The 24,242-nt window shown below is 48.1% G+C and overlaps 1 protein-coding gene across 2 annotated transcripts in view; it reads left to right on the top strand.

Annotated features, from left to right (window-relative positions):
• The window catches only part of LOC144125451 (retinal guanylyl cyclase 1), a 145,893-nt gene that overhangs the window by 109,669 nt on the left and 11,982 nt on the right, over positions 1–24,242 (top strand). For both annotated transcript variants that reach the window (XM_077658830.1, XM_077658829.1), the window contains exons 9-15: positions 757–933; positions 6,696–6,855; positions 8,124–8,276; positions 15,784–15,955; positions 17,971–18,111; positions 19,195–19,387; positions 20,081–20,252. In XM_077658830.1, the coding sequence (XP_077514956.1) occupies positions 757–933; positions 6,696–6,855; positions 8,124–8,276; positions 15,784–15,955; positions 17,971–18,111; positions 19,195–19,387; positions 20,081–20,252 (1,168 nt within the window). The remainder of the gene's footprint in view (positions 1–756; positions 934–6,695; positions 6,856–8,123; positions 8,277–15,783; positions 15,956–17,970; positions 18,112–19,194; positions 19,388–20,080; positions 20,253–24,242) is intronic.

Here is a 24,242-nt window from a genome sequence, read left to right as displayed (position 1 = left end):
CACTCTCCGGTTACTCTGGTGTGCTAACGAGGTGCTTACTTATGTTGCTACAGAATTGTCTATCTGCATTGTTATACAAGAGGAGCGCCAGTTGTGCCGTGCTTCTGTTTACTTCACACTTCACAATTTCGTCCCATTTTAACATATGACGTCGAGAAGGTTTTGCCTAGAGCAGGATGACACAGAGAAGAGACAGGGCCGTCACTGCTGCGTTTGACACTTGCCTGAAGAACAAGGCTGCTGGCATAATCCACTGAACCGCACGTTAAGTTATTAGGATATGCTAGCTAAAGCAATAGTGCGTAAAAAGTACAGTACAGAGCATGGGGGTGTAAAAAAGAAGAGAAAAAGAAGGTCCCAAATTTTAGCCGGAAAGGTCCATCCCTTAGCTTCTCGCTGTCTTAAAAAGCATTCTATGTCAACAAACTCTCCTTCCTTATCGTCGTCGGGGTCGGAATTGTCCTGGTCAAGTTTAAACCCCTGCAGGACTAAATCCTCTTCAACTAATTAATCCTACCTCGTTGCTCCACGGTGCCATTTTTTCAGCAGATTCATGTCGCTGGTCAGATCATCTGATTCTCGGCCGCCACTTATCACGTTCTTATTCGATAGATATCCCCTCTGACAGAACCATCCATCAGTTCTACGCATTACATGCGCTTCCCCCATGCCCATTTCTTCTTTTTAAGCCCAGCTAAAATATATCCAAATCTCGAGGGGTGTGGCATTAAGTGACTGCGCTGTGTGTGCGTCCAGATGTACGAGATGCGGCACGAGAACATCAACTCGTTCCTGGGCTGCCTGGCGGACCCTTCGCAGCCGGCGCTGGTGTGGGAGATGTGCACGCGTGGCTCGCTCACCGACGTGCTGGCCAGCGAGGACATCCGGCTGGACTGGACCTTCCGTCTGTCGCTCCTCAACGACCTCGTCAAGGTTCGCAAACACTCCTCGTGGAGATTGTTCGTTTTGTATTGTTTTTTTTTCAAACCACCGCGGTCAATGAAACATATCAAGGACAATACGGTTGGTCCATTCTTCTCCTCGATTCTGTTTCATTCTGTTTCATGCCTGCTTAGAATTCTCTCCAACGCTGCAGATTAAACAAATGTACAAGGCATCTTTTTTTATATTCCTGCTGCGCCAGTGAAAACACTTAGATTAATAATAATAATAATTGGTTTTTGGGGAAAGGAAATGGCGCAGTATCTGTCTCATATATCGTTGGACACCTGAACCGCGCCGTATGGGAAGGAATAAAGGAGGGAGTGAAAGAAGAAATAAAGAAATAAAGAAAGAGGTGCCAGTAGTGGAGGGCTCTGGAATAATTTCGACCACCTGGGGATCTTTAGCGTGCACTGACAACGCACAGCACACGGGCGCCTTAGCGTTTTTCCTGCATAAAAACGCAGCCGCCGCGGTCGGGTTCGAACCCGGGAACTCCGAATCAGTAGTCGAGCGCCCTAACCACTGAGCCACCGCGGCGGGTCTTAGATCCGAAATGTTACACTAAATATTCTTTACCATTCCCTAAGTCTCTCCTTTTCCAAAAGAGTTTGCCGAAAACAAGAACTTTATGGCTTCTTCTGCTTCTCGCAAAACTTAACAGACGCCCTTGTTCTCCTTCACTGCTCCTCCCGGAGCTCCTTTTCCTCATCCTTTCTATGAGTGACCTGAACAAATGAAGTCGTGCATCAGTCAAGGCAGTCTTACTCTTCTGCTTTCTCATATGTTTTGTTTCTTCTTCGCTTACTCCAGTCTACGAGGTCATGTCTGTGTACAGTCTACGCTCGAAACGAGGACGGGTCACCGTATCTCGTAGTCTTACTACGTCCTCCATGGGGGGATATCATAAGCGACGCCGTAAAATGTGGCGATCACTTAGTCGCCGTCGTCGCCGCTGCAACTCCCTCATAAATATATATAAACATATACGAAGCGGTGGCGGCGAGGCTGTCACCGTCGCAGCCGCCTCCTGCAGTGAAGAACGCCTCGCTACACATGGCCTCCCTTGCCTCCGCCTTCCACTGCACACAGTACCGGAACTCTTAGCTTCAGCTAAAACGGAGGCCTCTCTTATTCTTTTTCGCGGCACAGATGATGCTTGAGTGGACCTATTCGGAGCGATCATAAAACGCCAGTGACTTATTCCTTAGTCCTTGGTATTACTTGGCCCTTCTGCATCCGACAAAGCACTTGCACCGCCCCTCTTTCCTTTTTTTTCGTACTCAGCCCTGCCTGCCTTCACGAGCAATAAACCAAACTACCCCCGCCGCTCTACTCTCTCTCTCTCTCTCTCTCTCTCTATCTCGCTCATTTCTTCAGAAGAAGAGAGAGAGAGAGAGAAAATAAAGAGGGAGGAGGAAGGGATGCGTCGAGGAGAGAGGGGGGCAGCGCCGAGCGCTTAACGGTCTCGGTCGACGCGCGTGTCTTTAACCTTGCAGCGTCATCATCGATTCAGTCGCTCATGCCGCTGAACAGGCACCGCGGCTGTTGTCATTTCTCAGCTCCCCGACGCGCGCAGCTCGCGAGCTCCACATCACGGTGACACCGTACCGTTCTTTAGAGCACCCCTCGCGTTGCCTCCGACGCCGTCGTGACACCCTTCTTTCTCTTCTTCACTTTCTTTCTCTCACTTCAGGCAAACTCTTTCTTCTCTCTTTTCCTTTTTTCTCTCGCTCTAAACATCCCTTGCGTCTGGGAGCCATTCCACTTCTTTTTGCTCTCATTATTTTCTTGTTGCTTCGTACTCCGTATAAAGGTTTGTAGACACGCGCTGGGGGGCCTTTATGTACAGCAGCCGTGGATCGCTTCTTTCCTTCGTTTGCTGTTTGATTCGGCTCTACCGGGCCATCATTTCTCTCGATTTCGGCGCGCGGTCCCCGAAGACCCTTATCATTCTTTTAGAGAAGCTCAGGAGCTTTACGTACTGCACACACATACACGGCCTTATACTCACCACTGCGTAACGCACGGACAACTCCGGCGCTCTTCGCCATTTACTCACTTTGCTCTTCCTTTCGCCCTCCTCTCTGGCTTTGCCTCGTTTCCTCTTTCACTTTTAGAGCTCCCCCGTTCTGTTCTTCTATCGTCGTTCCGAATTCACGGGTAGTCGCATTTACTAGCGCCCATTTCGGGGTGAGCACAAGAAACGTAAAAGCACCGACGAGTACACATCACGATGCTTTCGTTCTATTTCGCTTCTCCTTTTTCTTTCCTCACCGCGCCGATAGCCTCCCGGTTTGCCGAGTCAAATAGTCCCCCCGAAGCTGTGGAATTCCCGTCACTCAAGTTTCTGTAAAACCGTGTACATATATACGCTTCTGTTTACCCGGCCGACGCGGAATTCACCGTAAAACAGAGCGGTAGAAACGGTGCTGTTGGCATTCGACCCGACTGATGCCTCAGGCGGCGACGCATTCGAAAGCGACGCCCGGAGTGCTTTCACCCGGTGTCTTCATGTTTTTAGTTTCGCTTTTTTATAGCGGAGAAAAACGAGTACGGGTGCGAAAATCAAAATCAGAGTGGCTGCATGCCCTCTCGAAGAGCCCAAAGGAACTGAGCCTGCACGGAGCATTTTAGGCCTACCTCGGCTTGTCGGCGCTGCCCCTGCAGCTGAAACTTTCGCTTGAGTGATTGCTACTGCAAATATGACGTTTTAGAAAAACCAGCTGTTTGATTTCATTCTTTTTTTGTATGTCTGTGCAAGCGTTTGTCTCGTAGAAAAAGTCTTTTGATTCAATGTAAATGGCTGAGGGGTATATCGAAAGCATTTCATAACGCAGTCTGCGTTACTGCGAAGTTGTCGAGAAAGTACGGGTGTCTGAGTGACTTTCAGTGGCATAGCATCAGTGAAAAATTTTCATGCAGTCATGGGCGCCGTCAGTGAATTCGATGGCAGGAAACAAAGACACATCAAAGTCGGCGCGCTTATGGTTTATGCTTGAGATTGAGAGGACATAATAATAGCGCTAAATAACTGGAACGAAAGGAGAGAAAAATGCAGCGCAAGCGCTAGACCTCAACTGACTTTATTCTCAACAACCAGGTGCCAAAAAGTTTCAACGGTCAAACTGCATGCGCGACGGCACCTTCCGATCGGTTTGGTTTTTGAAACTTTTTGGCACCTGATTGTTGCCTATAAATGCGCGGTATTTCTGAGAATAAATTCAGTTGATGTCTAGCGCTTGTGCTTTCTTTTTCTCTCATTTCGTCCTTGTTATTTAGCGCTACTACTGTGTCCTCTCAATCCGAGCACCAACAAGCCCAGCTTTCTGCCTTAAATAGTTTATGCGTATTACAAAATATACAACCATATTCAGAAGAGCGTGTTGTCGGGCAAGTTGGCTTTACATGATATCGAAGAAGTTAGCGCAAAACTTAGACAGAGACCGAGTAGAAACACACAAGACGACAGACGAGCGCTGCTACCAACTGTTTATTGGGGCGTAACACCCGGAATATATAGCCGAGCATGCAGACAGTTGGAGGCACACACGTCATACACCAGCGTTGTGACAAGGCAAAAGAGTATCCAGAAACGCCCATTCCGAAGAATAAATCTGCAAGGAAGGATCACTCGCGAAGCGATCAGATAGCCTTTTGATGTGGAAGGCCTCCAGCACAAGCCGTGCTGTAACATTGGCGCTCCTGCCCAGAATCTTAGTTTTCTCAAAACGTGCCCTACACGTGCGGTCACAGGAAGAAATATGCCGTACAATATTAGCCGTTCTGTCGTCGTTTTCTAAATTTCTATCATGCTCCCGTAGCCGGTCATTAATGAAACGGCCAGTTTGACCTACATAAGAAGGCCCACAAGAAAAGGGTACACTGTACACCACCCCTGTAGAGCATTTGACATAAGAAATGCCATGTTTCTTTTTGCAGCCACCCTCACAAACGCCAGTAATGCGTCGGCAAATCTTTGAAAGCTTGTTGCGGGCAGAGAAGACTAAGGGCACGTGGTGCCTGCCGGCAACCTTCTTGAGGTTGTGTGACACTCGGTGAACATATGTAACAACCACCGGCTTTGATGTCAAGAAATCGTTTGTGAGGGTGGCTGCAAAAAGAAACATGGCATTTCTTATGTCAAATGCGCTACAGGGGTGGTGTACAGTGTACCCTTTTCTTGTGGGTCTTCTTATGTAGGTCAAACTGGCCGTTTCATTAATGACCGGCTACAAGAGCATGATAGAAATTTAGAAAACGACGACTGAACGGCTAATATTGTACGGCATATTTCTTCCTGTGACCGCACGTGTAGGGCACGTTTGGAGAAAACTAAGATTGTGGGCAGGAGCGCCAATGTTACAGCACGGCTTGTGCTGGAGGCCTTCCACATCAAAAGGCTATCTGATCGCTGCGAGAGTGATCCTTCCTTGCAGATTTATTCTTCGGAATGTGCGTTTTTGAATACGCTTTTGCCTTGTCACAACGCTGGTGTATGACGTGTGTGCCTCCAACTGTCTGCATGCTCGGCTATATATTCCGAGTGTTACGCCCCAGTAAACAGTTGGTAGTAGCGCTCGTCTGTCGTCTTGTGTGTTTCTTCTCGGTCTCTGTCTAAGTTTTGCGCTAACTTCTTCCATATCAAACAACCATATTTCTAGCCCGCACGCAATTGTGTCCTGGGCCTGCTGAATTTCTTTTTTGGCTCGTAGCTCTGCGTTCAAACGTGTGCCACAGCGTTTAAACCACATTACAACAACAATATTCCATGCTGCACCAGGATAGCGAACAAGAAACAGCTGTGCTGTTGTACCAGTGTATGGATACCTGACGGAACGATCCGTTATATTACCTTCATTTTCTGATCCGCATGTTTTAGATTAGCAATGCCACCCTTGGAAGAACACCGCAATCTTTCAAATTTTAAAAGAAAAATATTCAGCTCGATTATAATTTTGCGAGCCGTGCCCTCTTGTTTTCCATGCTTCTCGTTTAAGCATAAACGCACGTGCTTCTTCTGTTAAATCCCAGCGAGAGAAGTGGCGCTTTTAATTGTACTGAAAAATGCCTTTTTTTCGAGGGGGGGGGGGGGGGGGAAGAGATCAGCTAGTTTGCTTGACCTCCTTCGAGAGCAACCTGTATGCTAACCAGGCAAATATTTTCTTTCGTTGTTATATTTTTTCGTGCTATGAGTGGTTTTGTATCGATAAACAAGTTTTCGACGCCAGAATACTTCGTGCAGGGTGCGATTCTCGTCTCTCACAGTACCGCATTACTCTATTTACCAAAGATATCGCATTTCTCACCGTCAGAGTGTAGTTTTTTACCATATACGAACTTTGATGTCAGATGTTGGCATTTCTGTACTTATAATGTGTTCTCTGTATTCTTATTCTCAAATTGTAGCTTACGATTGTTCAAAACTGGCTTTCGAGAACGTACAACCATTCTTTCAGAATACGACTCAATATTTCACTTAGCTCCAGCGATCAATTATATTCAAGCTAGTTTTTTATGCAGCCGGTAAATATTGGAGTGGGCACTTATAACTCCGCCTTAAGGGTATGACGCGATAGCTTTATGGGTTAATTCTCTTATATGCATAAGGTCAATCTCTTCTTTACATTCATAGATCTCTGGGAGTCCTCATATGCCTCTCACCCCTCTGTTCTTTTCTTTCCATCGTCACACCTTTTCCGTCCTCCATTTATTTTAATTCATTCTGAATGGGAAACTCGCCGGACCCACAGGGCATGAGATACCTGCACAACTCCCCGATACGACAGCACGGTCACTTAACGTCACGGAACTGCGTCATCGACTCCCGCTGGGTGCTCAAGGTGACCGACTACGGGATGCCTGTCTTCCAGGACCTTCAGGCCATCACGACGCTGGTCAGATCGGCCAAAGGTAAACACCGGGATGCTTGCGAACCAAAAATCATGCGATAAAAGATTCTGTCCCGAATCTCATCCTCCCTCTTTCTTTTTTTAATTTGAAACCATCTGTCATAAGTGCTCCCACATATGTGTTCTTGTAAAACAGGCGTTTCAAAAATTGTTTCCGACAAAAACTCTCTTACTTTTATGTGCTGCAACTTAAAAAGCCATGCTCCTTCGTCTTATCGTTACCTCAGAGCATGCGCGTCGACTATAAGTACACCCTAAACTCTCTTTTATAGAAAGGAGTGCGCTAGAGGGAAGCTCACTCTTATTTTACTCCCAAATAAGCGTATCGTGGTTACAGTACCTATTGGAGCGTGAATTCTTGATCTCAATGACGTAACGTTACTTGAAGATAATGGTACGATAAAAAAAGTGCCATAAAATTAAAATAAGAAGCGCAAAAGCGCCTTTTTCTGGAGTATCTGCGCCACTTCAGGTGCCTCTGTGTGTGCAATGAAGGAGACTTGAAAAGTCAGCACTTGAATACAGTTAAAGATCACCTGGAGCGATTTCTGCCTTCAGTACATGAGGTAACTTCCTTCAACTGTTAAAGAAAATAAACAAGGAAGTGACGTACAGCGAAACTGCTGGGAAAGAAATTTCATTTCCTGCTCCTGCGTATGTGGTAGCGTGCTTTCACTAAAGCGCCACCTTGTGTGACCGAGCACACTTTCATCACCGGCGCCCAGAGGAGCGTACGTGCGTTAAGCGCAACCCTAACTGGCGAAAAGTAGCACCGGGGTCAAAAGAACAAACATCGAACAAAACGAAGCCAAAGGGCGTCGAATGCATGAAAACAAAGGGCGGGAAGAAAAGGCTTAAAGATCAAGCGTTGCCAGAAGGAAAATAAAAAGAAAGAGGACAGGAAAAACAACAAATTGCAGCTAGCTTTCGAGCCTCACGTTTTACGTGTCATTTCCTGTTCCCCTCAAATGTGTTCCTATTTATCGCTTACTTCTTCTTCTTCCACTGCGTGGCTTTATTTCTCCCGTGCGTCTGCTGTTTCTTTCGTGTCCTTTGTTTCACGCGTGTCGCTCAGAGGAGCAAACAGACCCGACACAAAAAAAAAGGGGGCAGAGCATAGTGCCTTGCGCGCGATTGCAAGACGACGCAGGAGCCAAGATAAGAGACTCAGTTTCACTACTAAGCGAAGGCGCGAGAGAGCACCGGGGGTTCGAGGAGGTCGTCTTAGACGGGCTGCCCTCCAACGGGTCCCCGGGGTTTCCTTCGCAGACTTGCTGTGGACGGCGCCCGAGTTGCTGCGTGGGGACGGCTCGCTCCTGAGGCGAGGCACGCAATCCGGCGATGTGTACAGCTTCGCCATCGTGATGCAGGAGGTGCTGCTCAGGGGAGACCCGTACTGCATGCTGCCCCTCACGGCCGAAGGTGAGTCTGTCCAGAGAAAAGAGGGAGGTGGAAAAGGAAGTAGTTCTTGCTCTTTTTTCCCCACTCGCACGCTTGCAAACAGGCGGGGATTTAATTCCCAAGCGCAGTCCTTCTCCAGCTCAGCACCCGGTGAGAAATTAGCCGGAGCTGTCGAGTGGGTTCCGTTGGGAAACTTTAGGAGAGTTGAGAGGAGCAAAAGGTAAAGTGTGTGTTGATACAAATCTCGGCGTACTGGTCATCCCGGGGGATAAACTTTCGCGCCTCTGTCAACGTAAGCAAATGCAGCGCTCGCTTTTCTTATCTGCTAGCGCGTTTTGTTATGCGTGCTTCCGAGAAACAGCTGTAGAAAAACTTGTGCAAATTGCTTTCACAATAAGTTGAAGTTTGACAAAAATTTCACCAGCAACGCTTTGGATTGTTAGGTACTTTTTTTCTGCAAAGATCATGCCAGCGAGCTCTCTCTCTCTCTTTCTGTCTGTCTGTCTCACCATGCTAGAGTTTACTGAGCTCTCTCATGCATCGTAGAACTATGAGCTACCTTCAAATTCGGATTCAATTGAAATAGTTGTTCAAAAACAAATCAAATGAATAAGAACGAGAAAATGTCACGTACAAACATAGAATATTTTAAAAGAAGATTACAGACAATAAATAATCATCTGTAACGCCTTTTCACGTACTTTATTTCAAAGTAAAAGAAGCGTTCGTCAAAAATGAGTCGCCAACTAGTGATAAACTACAAGTATATTCTGCTTTTTATTGCCTCCGTAAAGAATAAGACGGGCATAGGCGCAAGCCACATTGCCCTCGCTAAACGCCATATTGCCGCCAATATTTGCAGTGTTTGTTCGTTTTTCAAATCTGCCGCGACACCACCTTATCGCTTTGTTTGCGACGCAAGACGCGACTAGATTTATCTCGATTGATCGCAGCCAGGCAAAGCTGATTCTACGTTGTTCCGGAATGTTCTAGTAACTTTGCGCCCTTTATCTCGAATGTTCGCTATCAGCTTTAAATTGAGCACGGCCGACAGCGGCGGGCATTCTGTTCGACGACCGCCGAGCACGCTTGTCGCTTCGCCGCCGCCGAGTGATTCAGTCCAATTTGGGTGCAAGTCAGCCCAATAAACAGTTCTTTTAGAAGACCCTTTCATCCGTCTTCATCGCTGCTTCGACTGCCGTCACCACTACGTGACATCTGGTGGAGGTGCGGGGTAGCCTTCCATGTTCCGGACGCCCCCTTCAAGTCGTGAACCCAGCCCTAGCGCTTCACACCCGAGGACGAACCAGCAGCTCAGCGAGCCAGCCAACGTCTCCAGGGAGAGGAGCCTGAGTTTGGGAAACTGCCGGACCGCACCAGACAGCGAAAAGACGATGCTACGAGCACCGCAACCTCGCCGAAGATGTCGACACCGATCATACTGCAGCAGCCGCGGGTGCCGCCAACTTTCAGTGGATCCCTAGTCGAAGACCCTGAAGAATGGTTGGACCAATTTGAGCGCGTGGCGTCATTCAACAAGTGGGATGATGCGGCAAAAATTGGACACGTTTTTTTCTCATTGGATGGCTCCGCACGCACGTGGAACGAAAACTACGAGTCGTCCCTTACGACATGGGAGCTATTCAAGAGAGAACTATTGAACGTATTTACCAGTGTCGTGAGGAAAGGAGCCGAACGACTCCTCGAGACCAGGATCCAGCTTCCGAATGAGCCCGTCCGCAGTTACGTCGAAGAGATGAAGCGCCTATTTCGGCGCGCAGATCCCGGGATGACCGAGGAAAAGAAAGTTCAGTTTTTAATGCGCGGCGTAAAAGAACAACTCTTTGCAAGCCTCGTCCGCCAGCCGCCAAAAACAGCCGAGGAGTTTATGCAAGAAGCCTGCACGATTGAGAAGACCCTCGACGTTCGAGCTCGGCAGTACAATCGCCCTTCCTCTGCCTGTGCAATCCGTTCGGACACGCCGGCCACCACCAGCGACAGCTTGCGGGAAGTTATCCGCGAAATCGTCCTAGAGGAGCTACGCCGATTACTGCCATCTTCCCCACAGCCTCAAGCAGCGACTCTGATGGATGTGGTACGGGAAGAAGTGCAACAGGCACTTGGCACCCCGACGGCCACAGAACCCCAGGCCATGACCTACGCCGCTGCAGTAAGTACTGCTCAGCCCCAGCGACAACCCCCTCGTCCTCCCCGAGATGATCCAATCGTTCCACAACGCCGCCTCCCAGCCCCCGCCCGCCCAGCCTATGACCGACGCTCAAGCCCCAGGAAATGCGACGCCTGGAGGACTTCCGACAACCGGCCGTTGTGCTTCCATTGCGGTGAGGCCGGCCATATTCTTCGTCACTGCCCGTACCGACGTATCGGTCTTGGAGGATTTGCCGTTAACGCCCCACGACCACGCTTCGGACAACGTCCGCAAGAAATCGACGAATACCTTCGTCGAGAAGAGTACACGCCGAACCGCATTTCGCGCTCACCATCGCCGTCAACCTCGCGCTTTGCGTCGCCACGCCGCAGCTACGCAGCCGCGGTACGAGGAAGGTCTCCCAGCCCCCGTAGGGGAAACTAAAGGCAGCAACCTCTGGAGGTGAGGTTGCTCACGAGCTAAACGCCGAAGATCCTCCACCGACCACGTCCCATGAAGACGCTGCACCCGCGACGCCGCATGAAGAACCGACACTCGCTGCACCGACGCCGCACACAATGAGAACCTCGACCACGACGCAAGCTACCTTGAAATCGACGCCGCCACCCAGAGGAGCTTCGACCACACGCCCAACCCGTGACTCGCATACGCGACGAAGCCGTGACCCGACGCCGAGAGCGACATGCAATGCAAGAGCCAGGACCTCCGACCTAGAAGTGACTATCGACGGCCGGAAAGTTACCGCTCTAGTCGACACAGGAGCCGATTACTCGGTGATGAATGGAACATTCGCTGCGCAGCTCAGAAAAGTCACAACGGCTTGGGACGGCCCACAAATTCGCACCGCTGGGGGCCACCTCATTACGCCATCAGGACGATGCACAGCGCGAGTGACTGTCAAAGGACATACCTATCCTGCGACCTTTGTTGTGCTACCGCAACGCTCCCGCGAAGTGATCTTGGGCATGGATTTCCTTAATGAGCATCAGGCGATCATCAACCTGCGATCCAAGCTGATCACGCTTTCGACGGACGAAGCCATCGCTTCGATGAAAACTCGGGAAAATCACGTTGCCCGAAGTGTCCTGGAGGAAGAAGTGAGCGTCCCACCCCGTTCAAGCGTTATCGTGACCCTAGGCGCCACGAAAGTCATAAAAACTGAAGCCATCATCGAGGGGAACATGCAGTTGCTACTAGACCGAGGAATCAGCATCGCAAGAGGCATCGCACATTTCCGCAATGGCCAGGCCGAAGTACTGCTGACTAACTTCAGCGAAGAATACCGGCATATTAAGAGGAACGACGATTGCTTTCTACGATGAAATATCTGACGTACGAGACTCCTTCGCCCTCTCCGACCCCTCCGCAGAACATCCGCCTGACCAAGAGAACTCGCCCACTTTCGACATCAACCCAGCCCTGCACCGGAACAGACAAGACCAGATCCGCAATCTGCTTCAAAACTACAGTGAGTGCTTTTCGGCATCGCCGAAGGTGCGACAGACGCCAATTGCCAAGCATCGCATTATAACGGATCAACACGTCCGACCTCTCCGTCAAAGCCCCTATCGTGTGTCTCCGCGAGAACAACAAGTCATCCGGGACCAAGTCGAAGAAATGCTTCGCGACGACGTCATCCAGCCTTCAAACAGCCCATGGGCGGCACCGGTTGTTCTAGTGAGAAAGAAAGACGGCGCACTTCGATTCTGCGTGGATTACCGCCGCTTGAACAACATAACAAAGAAGGACGTCTACGACACACTGGACCGCCTCTGCAACGCCAAATATTTCTCATCGATGGACCTCAAGAGCGGCTACTGGCAAATTGAGGTCGACGAAAGAGATCGCGAGAAGACAGCATTCATAACTCCGGATGGGCTATTTGAGTTCAAGGTGATGCCATTTGGTCTCTGTTCCGCACCAGCGACATTTCAGCGAGTAATGGATACAGTGCTGGCAGGCCTGAAGTGGCAAATTTGTCTGGAATATTTAGATGACGTCGTTGTCTTTGCCTCGAACTTTGAAGAGCACCTCAAAGACTTCGAACAGTACTAGACGCAATCAAGTCGTCTGGCCTAACCTTGAAAGCAGAGAAATGCCACTTTGCCTACGAAGAGCTGCTGTTTCTAGGCCACATCGTTAGCAAGGAAGGAGTGCGCCCAGACCCGCAGAAAACAGCTGCTATTGAACAGTTTCAACCGCCGGCCGATAAGAAAGCAGTGCGCAGATTTCTCGGACTATGCGCATATTACCGACGATTTGTGAAAAACTTTTCGCGCATCGCCGAGCCCCTGACCCAACTGACGAAGGCAGACGTGCCGTTTAAATGGGAAGCGCCGCAAGCAAAAGCCTTCAAAGAACTTCAGCGTCGTTTACAGTCCCCACCGATCCTTGCGCATTTTGAGGAAAACGCCGATACTGAAGTTCATACCGACGCAAGCAGCGTGGGACTAGGCGCCGTTCTCGTTCAAAAAAGTGACGGACTGGAGAAGGTCATCGCATACGCTAGCCGTTCCCTTTCCAAGGCCGAGGCTAACTATACGACCACTGAGAAGGAGTGCCTTGCCATCATCTGGGCTACGTCGAAATTCCGCCCCTACCTCTACGGACGGCCGTTCAAGGTGGTCAGCGACCACCACGCGCTCTGCTGGCTTGCCAATTTGAAGGATCCCTCTGGCCGACTCGCTCGATGGAGTCTGCGTCTCCAGGAGTTTGACGTCACCGTCGTTTACAAGTCCGGACGCAAGCACACTGACGCCGATTGCCTCTCACGAGCCCCTGTAGATGCACCGCCGCTGGACGACGATGAGGACGCCTTCCTGGGACCCATCAGCGCAAGCTCTTTTGCTCAGCAGCAATGCTCGGACCCCAAACTAAAAGGCCTCATCGAGTACCTGGAAGGCAAGGTTTCTTCACCCCCCGCTTCATTCAAGCGAGGACTGTCTTCCTTCTGTGTGCAGAATGAGGTCCTTGTGAAGAAGAACTTTACAGCGAACAAAACAGCCTACCTCCTTGTTGTTCCTACTTGTCTCCGCGAAGAAGTTCTACAGGCTTCACACGACGAGCCGACAGCTGGACATCTCGGGTTTACTCGCACCCTCCGCCGCATTCAAGACAAGTATTACTGGCCCCGACTGTCTGCCGATGTCGCACACTATGTGAAAACATGCCGAGATTGTCAGCGACGAAAGACTCCTCCCACACGACCAGCAGGATTTCTGAACCCCATTCAACCTCCCTTAACGCCCTTTCAGCAGATTGGCATGGACTTGCTTGGCCCTTTTCCAACGTCAACGTCTGGAAATAAGTGGATCATCATAGCGACCGACTACCTGACCCGCTACGCTGAGGCGAAACCCCTACCGAACGGAACAGCAGCAGAAGTGGCGAAATTTTTCGTGGAGTGCATTCTTCTTCGACACGGCGCCCCCGATGTGCTCATCACGGACAGAGGAACAGCATTTACGGCGGAACTCACGCAAGCCATCCTGTGCTACAGCCAAACCAGCCACCGGAGGACAACTGCATACCATCCGCAGACCAACGGACTGACCGAGCGCCTGAACAAAACCATCGCCGATATGCTCGCTATGTATGTCGATGCCGAACATAAAACCTGGGATGTCATCCTGCCTTACGTCGTCTTCGCCTACAACACCGCAGTGCAGGAGACCACCCAGATGACGCCTTTTAGGCTCGTCCATGGCAGGGATGCCACGACCACGCTAGACGCCATGCTGCCCAACGTTACAGAAGAAGAGAACGTCGACGTTGCCGCCTACCTTCAACGCGCAGAAGAAGCTCGAAGGCTTGCCCGATTACGGATCAAAGATCAGCAGCGGTCCGACGCCAGACGCTACAACCTACGAAGACGCAACGCGGAATACAAGCCAGGAGACCAAGTCTGGGTGTGGATGCCCATTCGCCGCCGTGGATTGAGTGAAAAGCTTTTGCGCCGCTATTTCGGCCCGTACAAGGTTCTTCGTCGGCTAGGTGAACTGGATTATGAAGTCATCCCTGACGCAATGACTGCATCCCAGCGACGCCGCGTACGACCAGAAGTTGTCCATGTAGTCCGTCTGAAGCCGTATTATGCGCGCTAAAGGCCGCTGCATTTCCATGCTCTATTTTCGCAAGATCCGTTTTTTTTCTTACTAGTCGCATTATTTGTTTTAATGCATCGGGTCGATGCTTCTTTGCGAGGGGAGTAATTCCGCGAATATTTGCAGTGTTTGTTCGTTTTTCAAATCTGCCGCGACACCACTTTATCGCTTTGTTTGCGACGCAAGACGCTACTAGATTTATCTCGATTGATCGCAGCCAGGCAAAGCTGATTCTACGTTGTTCCGGAATGTTCTAGTAACTTTGCGCCCTTTATCTCGAATGTTCGCTATCAGCTCTAAATTGAGCACGGCCGACAGCGGCGGGCATTCTGTTCGACGACCGCCGAGCACGCTTGTCGCTTCGCCGCCGCCGAGTGATTCAGTCCATTTTGGGTGCAAGTCAGCCCAATAAACAGTTCTTTTAGAAGACCCTTTCGTCCGTCTTCATCGCTGCTTCGACTGCCGTCACCACTACGTGACAATCTCCTGTTTGAATTGGCTGACATCGGACTACTGGCGCCGCTGCTCCCGTTCCCCTGTCTTCTCTGCGTAAATTTCCATCTTACACTTCCTGTCCTTTGGGTGGGTTAGCTGTGACACAAGAAAACATTTCAGTCGCAATTTGGACTAAGTTTAGCGCCTGATATTTACTGTCAGCAGAACGAAGCATCAGCCAGTTTTTCGCTCTTTCGGTTGCCTTTTCTTTCGAACGAAGAGTTTGAGCCACAACATGAAATAAATGCGGGGCAATACGATTATTGGAAGCATTGTGCGATTTACGGCTACTTTTTCTGCCAACAGGCGCCGAATAATTGCGGTTGCCTAACAAGTTCGCCTGCCAGTAGCGTTCACAGAATGGCAGGAAGCGCTAAATGAGAAAAAAATCAACGTCAGAACAAATATCCTGATGTTCATTCTAATCATCTTGATCATCATAAAAGTGATACGAGCCTAACTTGCCTAAATGCTGGCACACATAAAAATCCCAAAAGGTTGATCTGCTTATATTTCTGATACTTTGCTCATAACTTGCGTCATTCACATTTCAGAACACGCTCACGTCAACTGAGCACTCAGTTGTTCTTGGGGGCACGAAGAGCTTCACAGATATTGCAGAGGCCCAAAATCAAAAAAGTGGTGGAGTGAATTTTTTTCCCTCTTTCTCTGCTCGATGCGAAAGTGCATTTGCCACTACTACCAATACTTACCTTATTACTTCTCTTCGAGCTTGCTTTATTTTTCTTTTTGTTTTCAGAAATCATCGAAAAACTGAAGCACCCACCTCCACTGATCAGGCCGTCAGTGTCAAAGCAAACGGCTCCTCCAGAGGCCCTCCACATCATGCGACAGTGCTGGGCCGAGGCCCCGGAAATGCGTCCAGACTTCGACGTAATTGCGGACAGGTTCAAGTCGCTATACCACGGAAGGTACGAAAGTTGAGGCACCCACCTCTATCATCTTTCAAAAAATTGTGTATAAAATGTGCATAAAAAAGGTGTGCAAGAGAACATATAGCCAAAAAACACCTTGCATGAGTTTATTGCGTGTATCTAAGATGTGTTCCTCCCAACAAAGCGTTCGGTAAAACGAATGTTGTCAAACGACGTCCACACTTGAACTTAGCCCAGTACACTCAAGCCAGAAAAGGAACTTAAAGCGCTACAGGTCTTTAGCCCTTCGTTGACTAATTACCTAATCCCAGACAGAGCAACTTCTTTTCTCTTATAAAGTGAACTTTTTTCTATGGGAAGCGCAAAAAGCGATCATCAGCCAAAGGTCTGTCCTTATGAACTAACCGTTCATAACGAGGGCTAAATGTTGCAGTTAGTCCCGTTTTGCCCGTTTTACAGCGCAGCGGTTAGTAGATCATTCCTGCTGTATCCACCGCCGTTGACGTAGTAGCACGGCTGCTCATCACACAATCAGTGCCGTGACGTCGCCCGAGCGAGCGCTCCACGTATTTATTCCAGTCACGAGACCCTGCACCGTGACGTCAACGAAAACAAAGCCATCCGGCGCAGAATCCTCCCAACCATCCACGTGACCCCCCACATCGTGACGTCACCGCGAGCATACCACGAAAAGAAGACGAGGAGCAATCGCTAATTCACAAATGGCGAAATCAAAGATCAAGAAAACATAAATTGCGAAAGCTTAAAGCAGTTTCGCTGGATAAACGCAGTAATAAGAAGCGTAATAGTCCAGGCATTCATAGGCTTAGAGAATAGAGTTCCAGAATAGGGCGAAGGGGAGGAGATGGAGGGGAAAAAAAGCGATCGGCATAATTTAGCTTCGATTTAATCGAAGTAGAAACTATTTATACTACGAGAGGCTGTTTTTTTTCTGAAAAATAGTGCCTCTGTAAATGTGGCTTAAAGCAGTGCAGTCGTTGATGGGCTGTGTCATGCTGTTTGATGCTGTCTGATAGCACTGAGAATGCAACGTTTATAAGACAGCATAAGCCGGCTTTCTACGGTAAATTCAGTCGCGCATGAAAACAACAGGCATGTACAGAGTGAAGTTCCCTAGTCTTTCATTTTATTACTGGTTTCGTCGTAAGCAGTGACAGACAGTCATGGCAGGCAATCATGTCGTGGAGAAGTCGTTGGCACTTCATTAGCTGTCCGGTTTGTGGTGAGTCAAAAGATTTCGGCAACTTCGTTTAAAAATCGTTCATTTCAGTGACAGCGTCCATGCAGTCACTTTGTAAAGCGTCGAAGTTAGTGCACTCAAAAAATAATTGTGTTTCGCGAGCCCACTCCAACAGTTTCTCTGCTGGCGGCACTCAAAGTTAGATGAATTATCAATTATGGTAACTAACATTCATCTTTGGCAGAAGTTTTACGAACACCGACAAAATTCGTATTACAAATAAAGGTTTAGCTCAGGGTAAATATTACGCAGTTATACTTCAGCGTGCATTTCTTTCTGTTCTTATTCGCAAGGCTGATAGTTTTTCTGAGGAAAGCGCAATCACAGGTCTTTATCAGGAAAACAACAGAGAAAAATTGTAGAAATTTATTGTAATGAAAAAGCCATTTCGCAAATCATGCCATGAAATGACGATTGGCGAGCATCGAACGTTGTTTCTTGTAATGAGGGTAACAGCGAAAAGAGAAAGCATCAAAGGCCGGCGATAGAAAGCAATATCCTGCAAAGTATCGCGCCCTATGTAGTGTCTCAAGAATCGCAAGCTCTGAAGGCCGCATTTCATCACGTGTATTCTTATACCTAACACTGAAATCTGTTCCGCAGGCTACCCTCACTGAATGGTGGCATTCAACACCAACACACTTATCTTGCATTACGCTTTCGTGAGCGTGCGTGTGTTCGCGCTTGTTGTGCGAGTGTACTTTTGAATATTTAAAAAGCCGGCAAGCCAGTCTAGATGTCTCGTTACGTTGCCTGACAATATTGCCTCCGGCTTCGATTACGGTCGCAGAAAAGCAAACATCGTGGAAACGATGTTTCAAATGCTGGAGAAGTACTCCAACAACCTCGAGGATCTGATCAGGGAGCGGACGGTACAGCTGGACGAAGAGAAAAAGAAGACGGAGCACCTTCTCAACAGAATGCTCCCAAGGTGCGTACGATTCTCGAGCTCATTTTATCGTGAGATTATTACAAGGAGGAGGCGGATTGGTGCCATGCGTACCTGGAAAAACGGGGCGTTGCTTGAATAAATGCTAAGGAGAACATGGAAATTAATTGCGGCTTCCCATGTATGTGCACTTGGCTGTTCACTATAAGACGTGAGGCTGACTGTTATTTTTTTCTCCTTATGCTTGAAATTCGTATTTTTGTGCTATCTTTAAAGAAGCAAAGCAACTATTTATATGCCCACTGTAAATTTGCCTACTTGGATGCCTTGCTATTGTTAATGTAAGTTTTTACAATATTGTTTCGTTTGTGTTTTGAGGGTCACTTTTCTTGTATAAATGCAATTATGCGCAACGTGCGAAGAAACTAAGTTCACTCAAAAAACCGCAGTACCTCAACAGCACAAATATGATTCAACAGGAAACGAGGATCCCAACACCTGCTAGACAGAGATAGTGAAGTTTAATGAAAGGAAAAGTGAAGAAGTTGGCCGGCGGTAACGTGACCCTGGCCTGCTATTCCGCGCTGGAGATAGGAGAAGGAAAGGGAGAGGTAAAGTGCGAATGGAGGGTGACGACTTCATAATGCAAAGAATTACAATGTCCAAAACTTTACTCACTTCAATCCCGCACCACGTAATGCATTAACGTTTCCCGCAAACCCAATTCCCGACGTGCAAATTTCGCAATGAGCTACATTCATCCTAGCATATTTTGTGAGATTGTCGAAAATAAAAAATACGTGCCTTAATCAGGAAGCATGAATCTTTATCTGCCTTGTGTGGCTCCCTTTAACGACGTCAGCCGGGCAGCTAGCTAATTTTAGTCAAACACATCTCTCATAACTTCTGAACCATATCTAATGGTTTTTATTTTTCTTATATAAGCTGCTTTTTTAAATAAAACTCGGGAGTCAGCACACGTAACGTGTCTAGTTCGACGCGTTCCACCGTATTGTGTGGTTTGACTATAAAGCAATGCGAATATGTCCAGCTTTCTCTCTTAACAGGGCTTATAAGGGGGTGAAAGAGGAAAAACAAAAAGCTTACTGGGTTTTCCCTTCTCAGCTCCGTAGCTGAAACCCTCAAGGCCGGCCTACCTGTGGTACCAGAGAAGTTCGAAGAGGTCACCGTCTACTTCAGTGACATTGTCGGCTTCACTACGATATCAGCCTACAGCGAGCCAATGGAAATCGTGGATCTCCTCAACGACCTCTACACTGCGTTTGACTCCACCATTAATCACTACAACGTCTACAAGGTATTAGCAGTACGGTGCCTAAAGTCTGATTTCAGGGCTAAAATCAGTTTAAGGGTAGCATTCTTGGCGTTACCGCGTGTTCAACAGCATGTTTCACGCCGCCGTCATTCTCTTGTGCTTCTGTGTTTGTATGTGTCCATGTTCAAGCTTGGGCCGGAAACCATTTTGCAGATTATCGTAGCCTCGGTCTATCTTCCTTAAAAAAATATAAATATTATGTAGGTTTTCTAAGATCTATGAGTCTTTGCGGAACTGAGATATTTCTTGAAAGAAAACATTTCACCTAACTGGCCAGTTGTTAAAGGGCGCGCACTTACTAATGCTGTGATTTTGTGGCCTGAGCATATCTCTATGATCCTTTTTATTCCAAGTAAAAACCAGTTTAGCATCAACCACACGACGAGTGGGCGGAAAGCAGAGCTGGTATCGTCTTCTAAACACCAGCCTTGTACTGCACTAACGCGCTGATTCACTTTATTTAATTTTCACTCAGACGTTGGACAGATTAGCGATCGGTCACGTCACACACACCACGAAGAAAAAACGGCTATGGGCTTAAGAATAATTGGGGTAACCGAAACCGCTCGAAACCGCCACTTGACTACGTACCTTCGTAACGCACATAGAACTTGTGGAGGTGTTTTCGGGTCCATGAATAGGGCGGCTGCACAGCATCGGTCTACGTATGCGCAGGTGGAGACTATTGGCGACGCGTACATGGTGGTGGGCGGACTGCCTGAGCGCACCCGCGACCACGCCGAGCAGGTGGCCACCATGGCGCTGGACTTACTCCACCACTGCGGCCGCTTCCGCATCAGGCACATGCCTAACGTGCCGCTCATGCTCCGCATCGGCCTCCACACCGGTATGTGCCTCCTCTGCTCTCTTCCGGTACAGAGACAGCTGTCGTCACCTGTATCAGGAAGCTGCTGGGAGCTTTAAAAGCGTCGTCGTCTCGTAATACCAGCGATCGAAGCAATGTATCCCTCGCAACTGAAACAAGTAACGACATCACCGCTCAGGAATTGAGCGATTACTCTCTGTCCAATGATAATGATGCATTCATCAGCCTCCATTGATGACGCGCCAGCTGTGGTCATATGATCCAGGTAGACCAAAAAGTATGGCATTCTTGTTTTCTTGGCGTTGTAGCACTTAACGGGCACACGGTATAGGCTTGTCATATATGCCTATGAGTGGCGGAGCCCCTTACTAATGGTCCCTGCGTAACTCAATAGAATCACGCCTTCAATTGTTAATTACATGAACGCTCTTATATAAGCGCGAAACTTATCTAAACGTGGCCTCCAACGTGCCGCACATCTTAATTCAGAATCAGAATAAATCAATTTATGTGCATAAATTATTGCTCTGCATGAAATGTGCATTCGTTAGCGGACATACTGAAGTACAATAGCGCCGGAATAACATAGAGTTTCAAGTAGAAATAGGCGTTTTGAAATGTTAGTCTCATGATTTACATCTACCCTACATTTTATCATCGAAAAAACACCTTTACTAAATCCCACGGACCTTTCGCATCTGCTTCATTCTGTGAATTTCTCCACTGCTGGTTCTTTTCTAAAGCCGACAGAATCGCTAAGCCTTCTTCGCTCAGGCCTTCGGGAGGTTATTTCACAAACCGTACTTTCCAAACTGTTTTCCTCTTTTACTGGCGTTCGAACTTTCTCGAAGCCGGTATTGTTCCTCCTGCAATGAATACAAACGTCGAAAAATGTTCGTGTCTATCGCAAGAATTTTCTAAAATGAAGTTTTTAAAACTGCTGCTGTCTCAGCACCATGAGTGTGAAACGGCGCCGTGCCGTTTATCCGGGCAGAAGATATCAAGTGCATCGACAAAGCATACCATGCTATGATTCAAAAGACCTCTCTCCTTTTGGCTCACGATCTCAGGGGTATTATACGTAAATCCGCCGCCGTTCTTGTTCCAGGTCCCGCTATTTATGGGCGCTATTTTTCTTCAACAACCAGTTTCGTTTTCTGGCCTTTTTATCCTGTTTTACAGCCGTATTCAATCTTCTGTTTTGCTAAAATTTAGAATGAAACTTTTCGCTTTTAGCGCGTCGACATGCTTGCTTTCTAGTTTATTTTTAAGCTGCTGTGTGATGTTTTTGCGCGTTTATAATTAAGAATAATCATGAAAAAATGGGGTATTCTTTGGGGACATGGCGTAGAACTATGTAACAATTCTTTTCATCCTACATTATTTTTTATTATCATACTTGCAGCTCTGAGTGGCAGATCTTGGTGGTAACGGACAGTCGCGGGCCAAGCATGCTTCTACGTTATGGAAAGAATATAAATATGAAAAAAATTATTTTGCCTAAAATTTCGCTTTATTTTTCTATCTGAACCTCTCATTTACTTACTTGTGATTCATGCAAAAATAATCATAACTACAGCCTTTTCTTGCCGTAATATTTTACCCTCTGTGTAGTTAAATTATTTCCGCAATGATAATGGGTGACTCAAAAAACAAAAAAAGGCCGGCATGGTGGCTCAGTTGTTATAGTTCTCTGCTGCTGACCCGCAAAACACGGGCTCGATCCCGGTCGCGGCAGTTCGACAGGCCTGAATACTGTGCGATGTCAGTGCACGTTAAAGAACTCCACGTGGTCTAAATTATCCAGAGCCTTTCATAACGACGTCCCTCATGGTCCAAGTTGCTTTGGGACATTAAGCTCCATAAAACTATAACCACTCAAAAAAACAAAGTCCATGAACAAGACTAAGTCCAGTTATAGCGAAACGTTGTCGAGGGTCATCGTGCACGAGACACGGGGGGCGCAAGCAACAATGCAAATTAACTGCAAACGAAACGATATCCCTAGAGTATATACCATGCGCGGAGTTTGGACGTAGTTTCGCTTTCCACTGCAGAAGACAGCGAGAAACGTTTTGCAACAACGCGATTTTCCACTTTGCTGAGACAGTCCACATGAGGTAAAAAAAAAAAAAAAACCTCGCGATTCGGATTTCTGAACAACGTGTGTATAAAGGACCCGGTGCCGAAAATAGCCCTCGTCTCTTTCGTTGCGCCATTCGTATGAACCGGTGACCCCGTATCGTTGAGCGCGAACTGCTTGCGTAAGGCATCGGCCGTGAGTAGCGGCGCCCAGCAAAGCGTCCCATTGAGTTGCGCAGCCCGCGAGCCGCTCGGCTGGCGTGCTATGCGGCGACGCCTGGGTGGGGGCGCGCGAACGCCGGCGCTGAGCTCCCTGACCATTTGTCTTCCCAAAACGCGCCTTCCCAAAGGCCAAGCGCTGACCATGTAGTGGTCAACACACGGCAGTCATGTGTCTCCGGAAGAGAGAAATGTTGTCATATATAAACTATGTTGCAGTCGCCAGCCACAGTCTGAGGGACCAATGTGTTCGGTAGCAAATTCATAGTAGCGCTGCCTCTCGACCCTTTCGTCAGGTATAGATCACACATGGCAGTAATTAAGTTACTGCAACAAATTTACAGTAAATAGATTAGTTATTCGATAATTTCTAATGGAATGAATTACTTTCCTGCTCTAGTAATTTAGTATTGTAATCAATCACTTTGGGGGATGAATTCCGCAGCAAGAATAATCAGTTACTTCGGAAAATTATTTTCCTAAAACTCATCACTGCTCTTTGTGTCGGCAAAGCTTTTGGTGTTTCGTGCCGAAGCTGTGACGTTACAATGAACAAAAACAAAGAAGCGGTGGATTTGTAGTAGAGGATTCGCCTCACATTCGGGAGGTACCCAGTGCCGCCGGGTATCCAGCGGTTTTCTAATGGCTACAAGGTTTCCTCCGGCCAGGCTCTCGGCTTGTCTGGGATGAAATGCTTGCAAAAGGGCCTTTGGCCAACTTAACTCACTGCGACGAATAATCGATTTTCGAGAGACCGAAATCCGTCTTCTGCCGTGAAGTCTATTGTTTCTCGCTTTTTACACCCGGTAGTGTGAAAGACCCATTTTACGAGCATTTACCCCAGACAAGCCATGCAGCTGGCCAGGAGAAAGCTTGGGCCGATACCCACGGTGTCCTCTGTTCCTGGGTGGCCGTCTGCGCGTACACAAGAGGTAGGCAGTATAGTTACCGAGTAGCGAGCATCCCCCAAGAAGCAAGATTGAAGGCTGTGCTTAGGCGCCGAAGAGACAGATGGCCCACGCCAGAGTTAGAAGCGAGCCAGAAACCCACGCTGAGGCACTCACTGACTGGTTACGTCGACTAAGGGCACGGCCGTTACCGGTTACGATCGCGGCCACGGGGCACAGAGCCGGGACAAAGCGAAAATACGCATTGCGCCAACATTCCCGAACGCAGACTGCCGAGGTCGATTCCCGTGACCGCCGAAGCAATAAATAACCAGCTTCGAAGGCATCAAACGACGACGAAAGCTTCGGGCAGCAAGGCGTAGGGTTCACTGCCCGTTTCTGTCTTGAGTGCTGTAAGAGTGACGAGTGCTTGGCCATGTTTTTGTTTTCATTGTTCTGTTCGCGTTGTCTTATTTTTGGTGGTTCTGAAATAGCTGGCTGGGGGGCGGCGGAATTTGGCGGGAAGACCTAAGAATGTATGCGTCAAGCCTAGAGAGAAAATCTGGCCTATCACTTGCTCTCCTTGCTTTGATTCTTTGAATGTATAAAAAATTGAAAATAATTTAAAAGCAACTGCATTGCCTTTCTGAAGTAATTGTAATGTCATTATTTTGCAAGCAGTAATTGATAATGTAAATTAATTACTTTCGTTTGTTTTTAAGAAAGTAATTACTAATAGAAGTTAATTACTTTTGAAACGCAATTTTGGCGTGTTTAGTTTGGCTACCAGGTGGAGTGTACATGTTCTTTCATAATTGCAGGC

Source organism: Amblyomma americanum, chromosome 3, assembly GCF_052857255.1.
Source record: "Amblyomma americanum isolate KBUSLIRL-KWMA chromosome 3, ASM5285725v1, whole genome shotgun sequence".
In the NCBI taxonomy this organism is placed as follows: Eukaryota; Metazoa; Arthropoda; class Arachnida; order Ixodida; family Ixodidae; genus Amblyomma; species Amblyomma americanum.
This window is presented reverse-complemented; position numbering and strand designations above follow the sequence as displayed.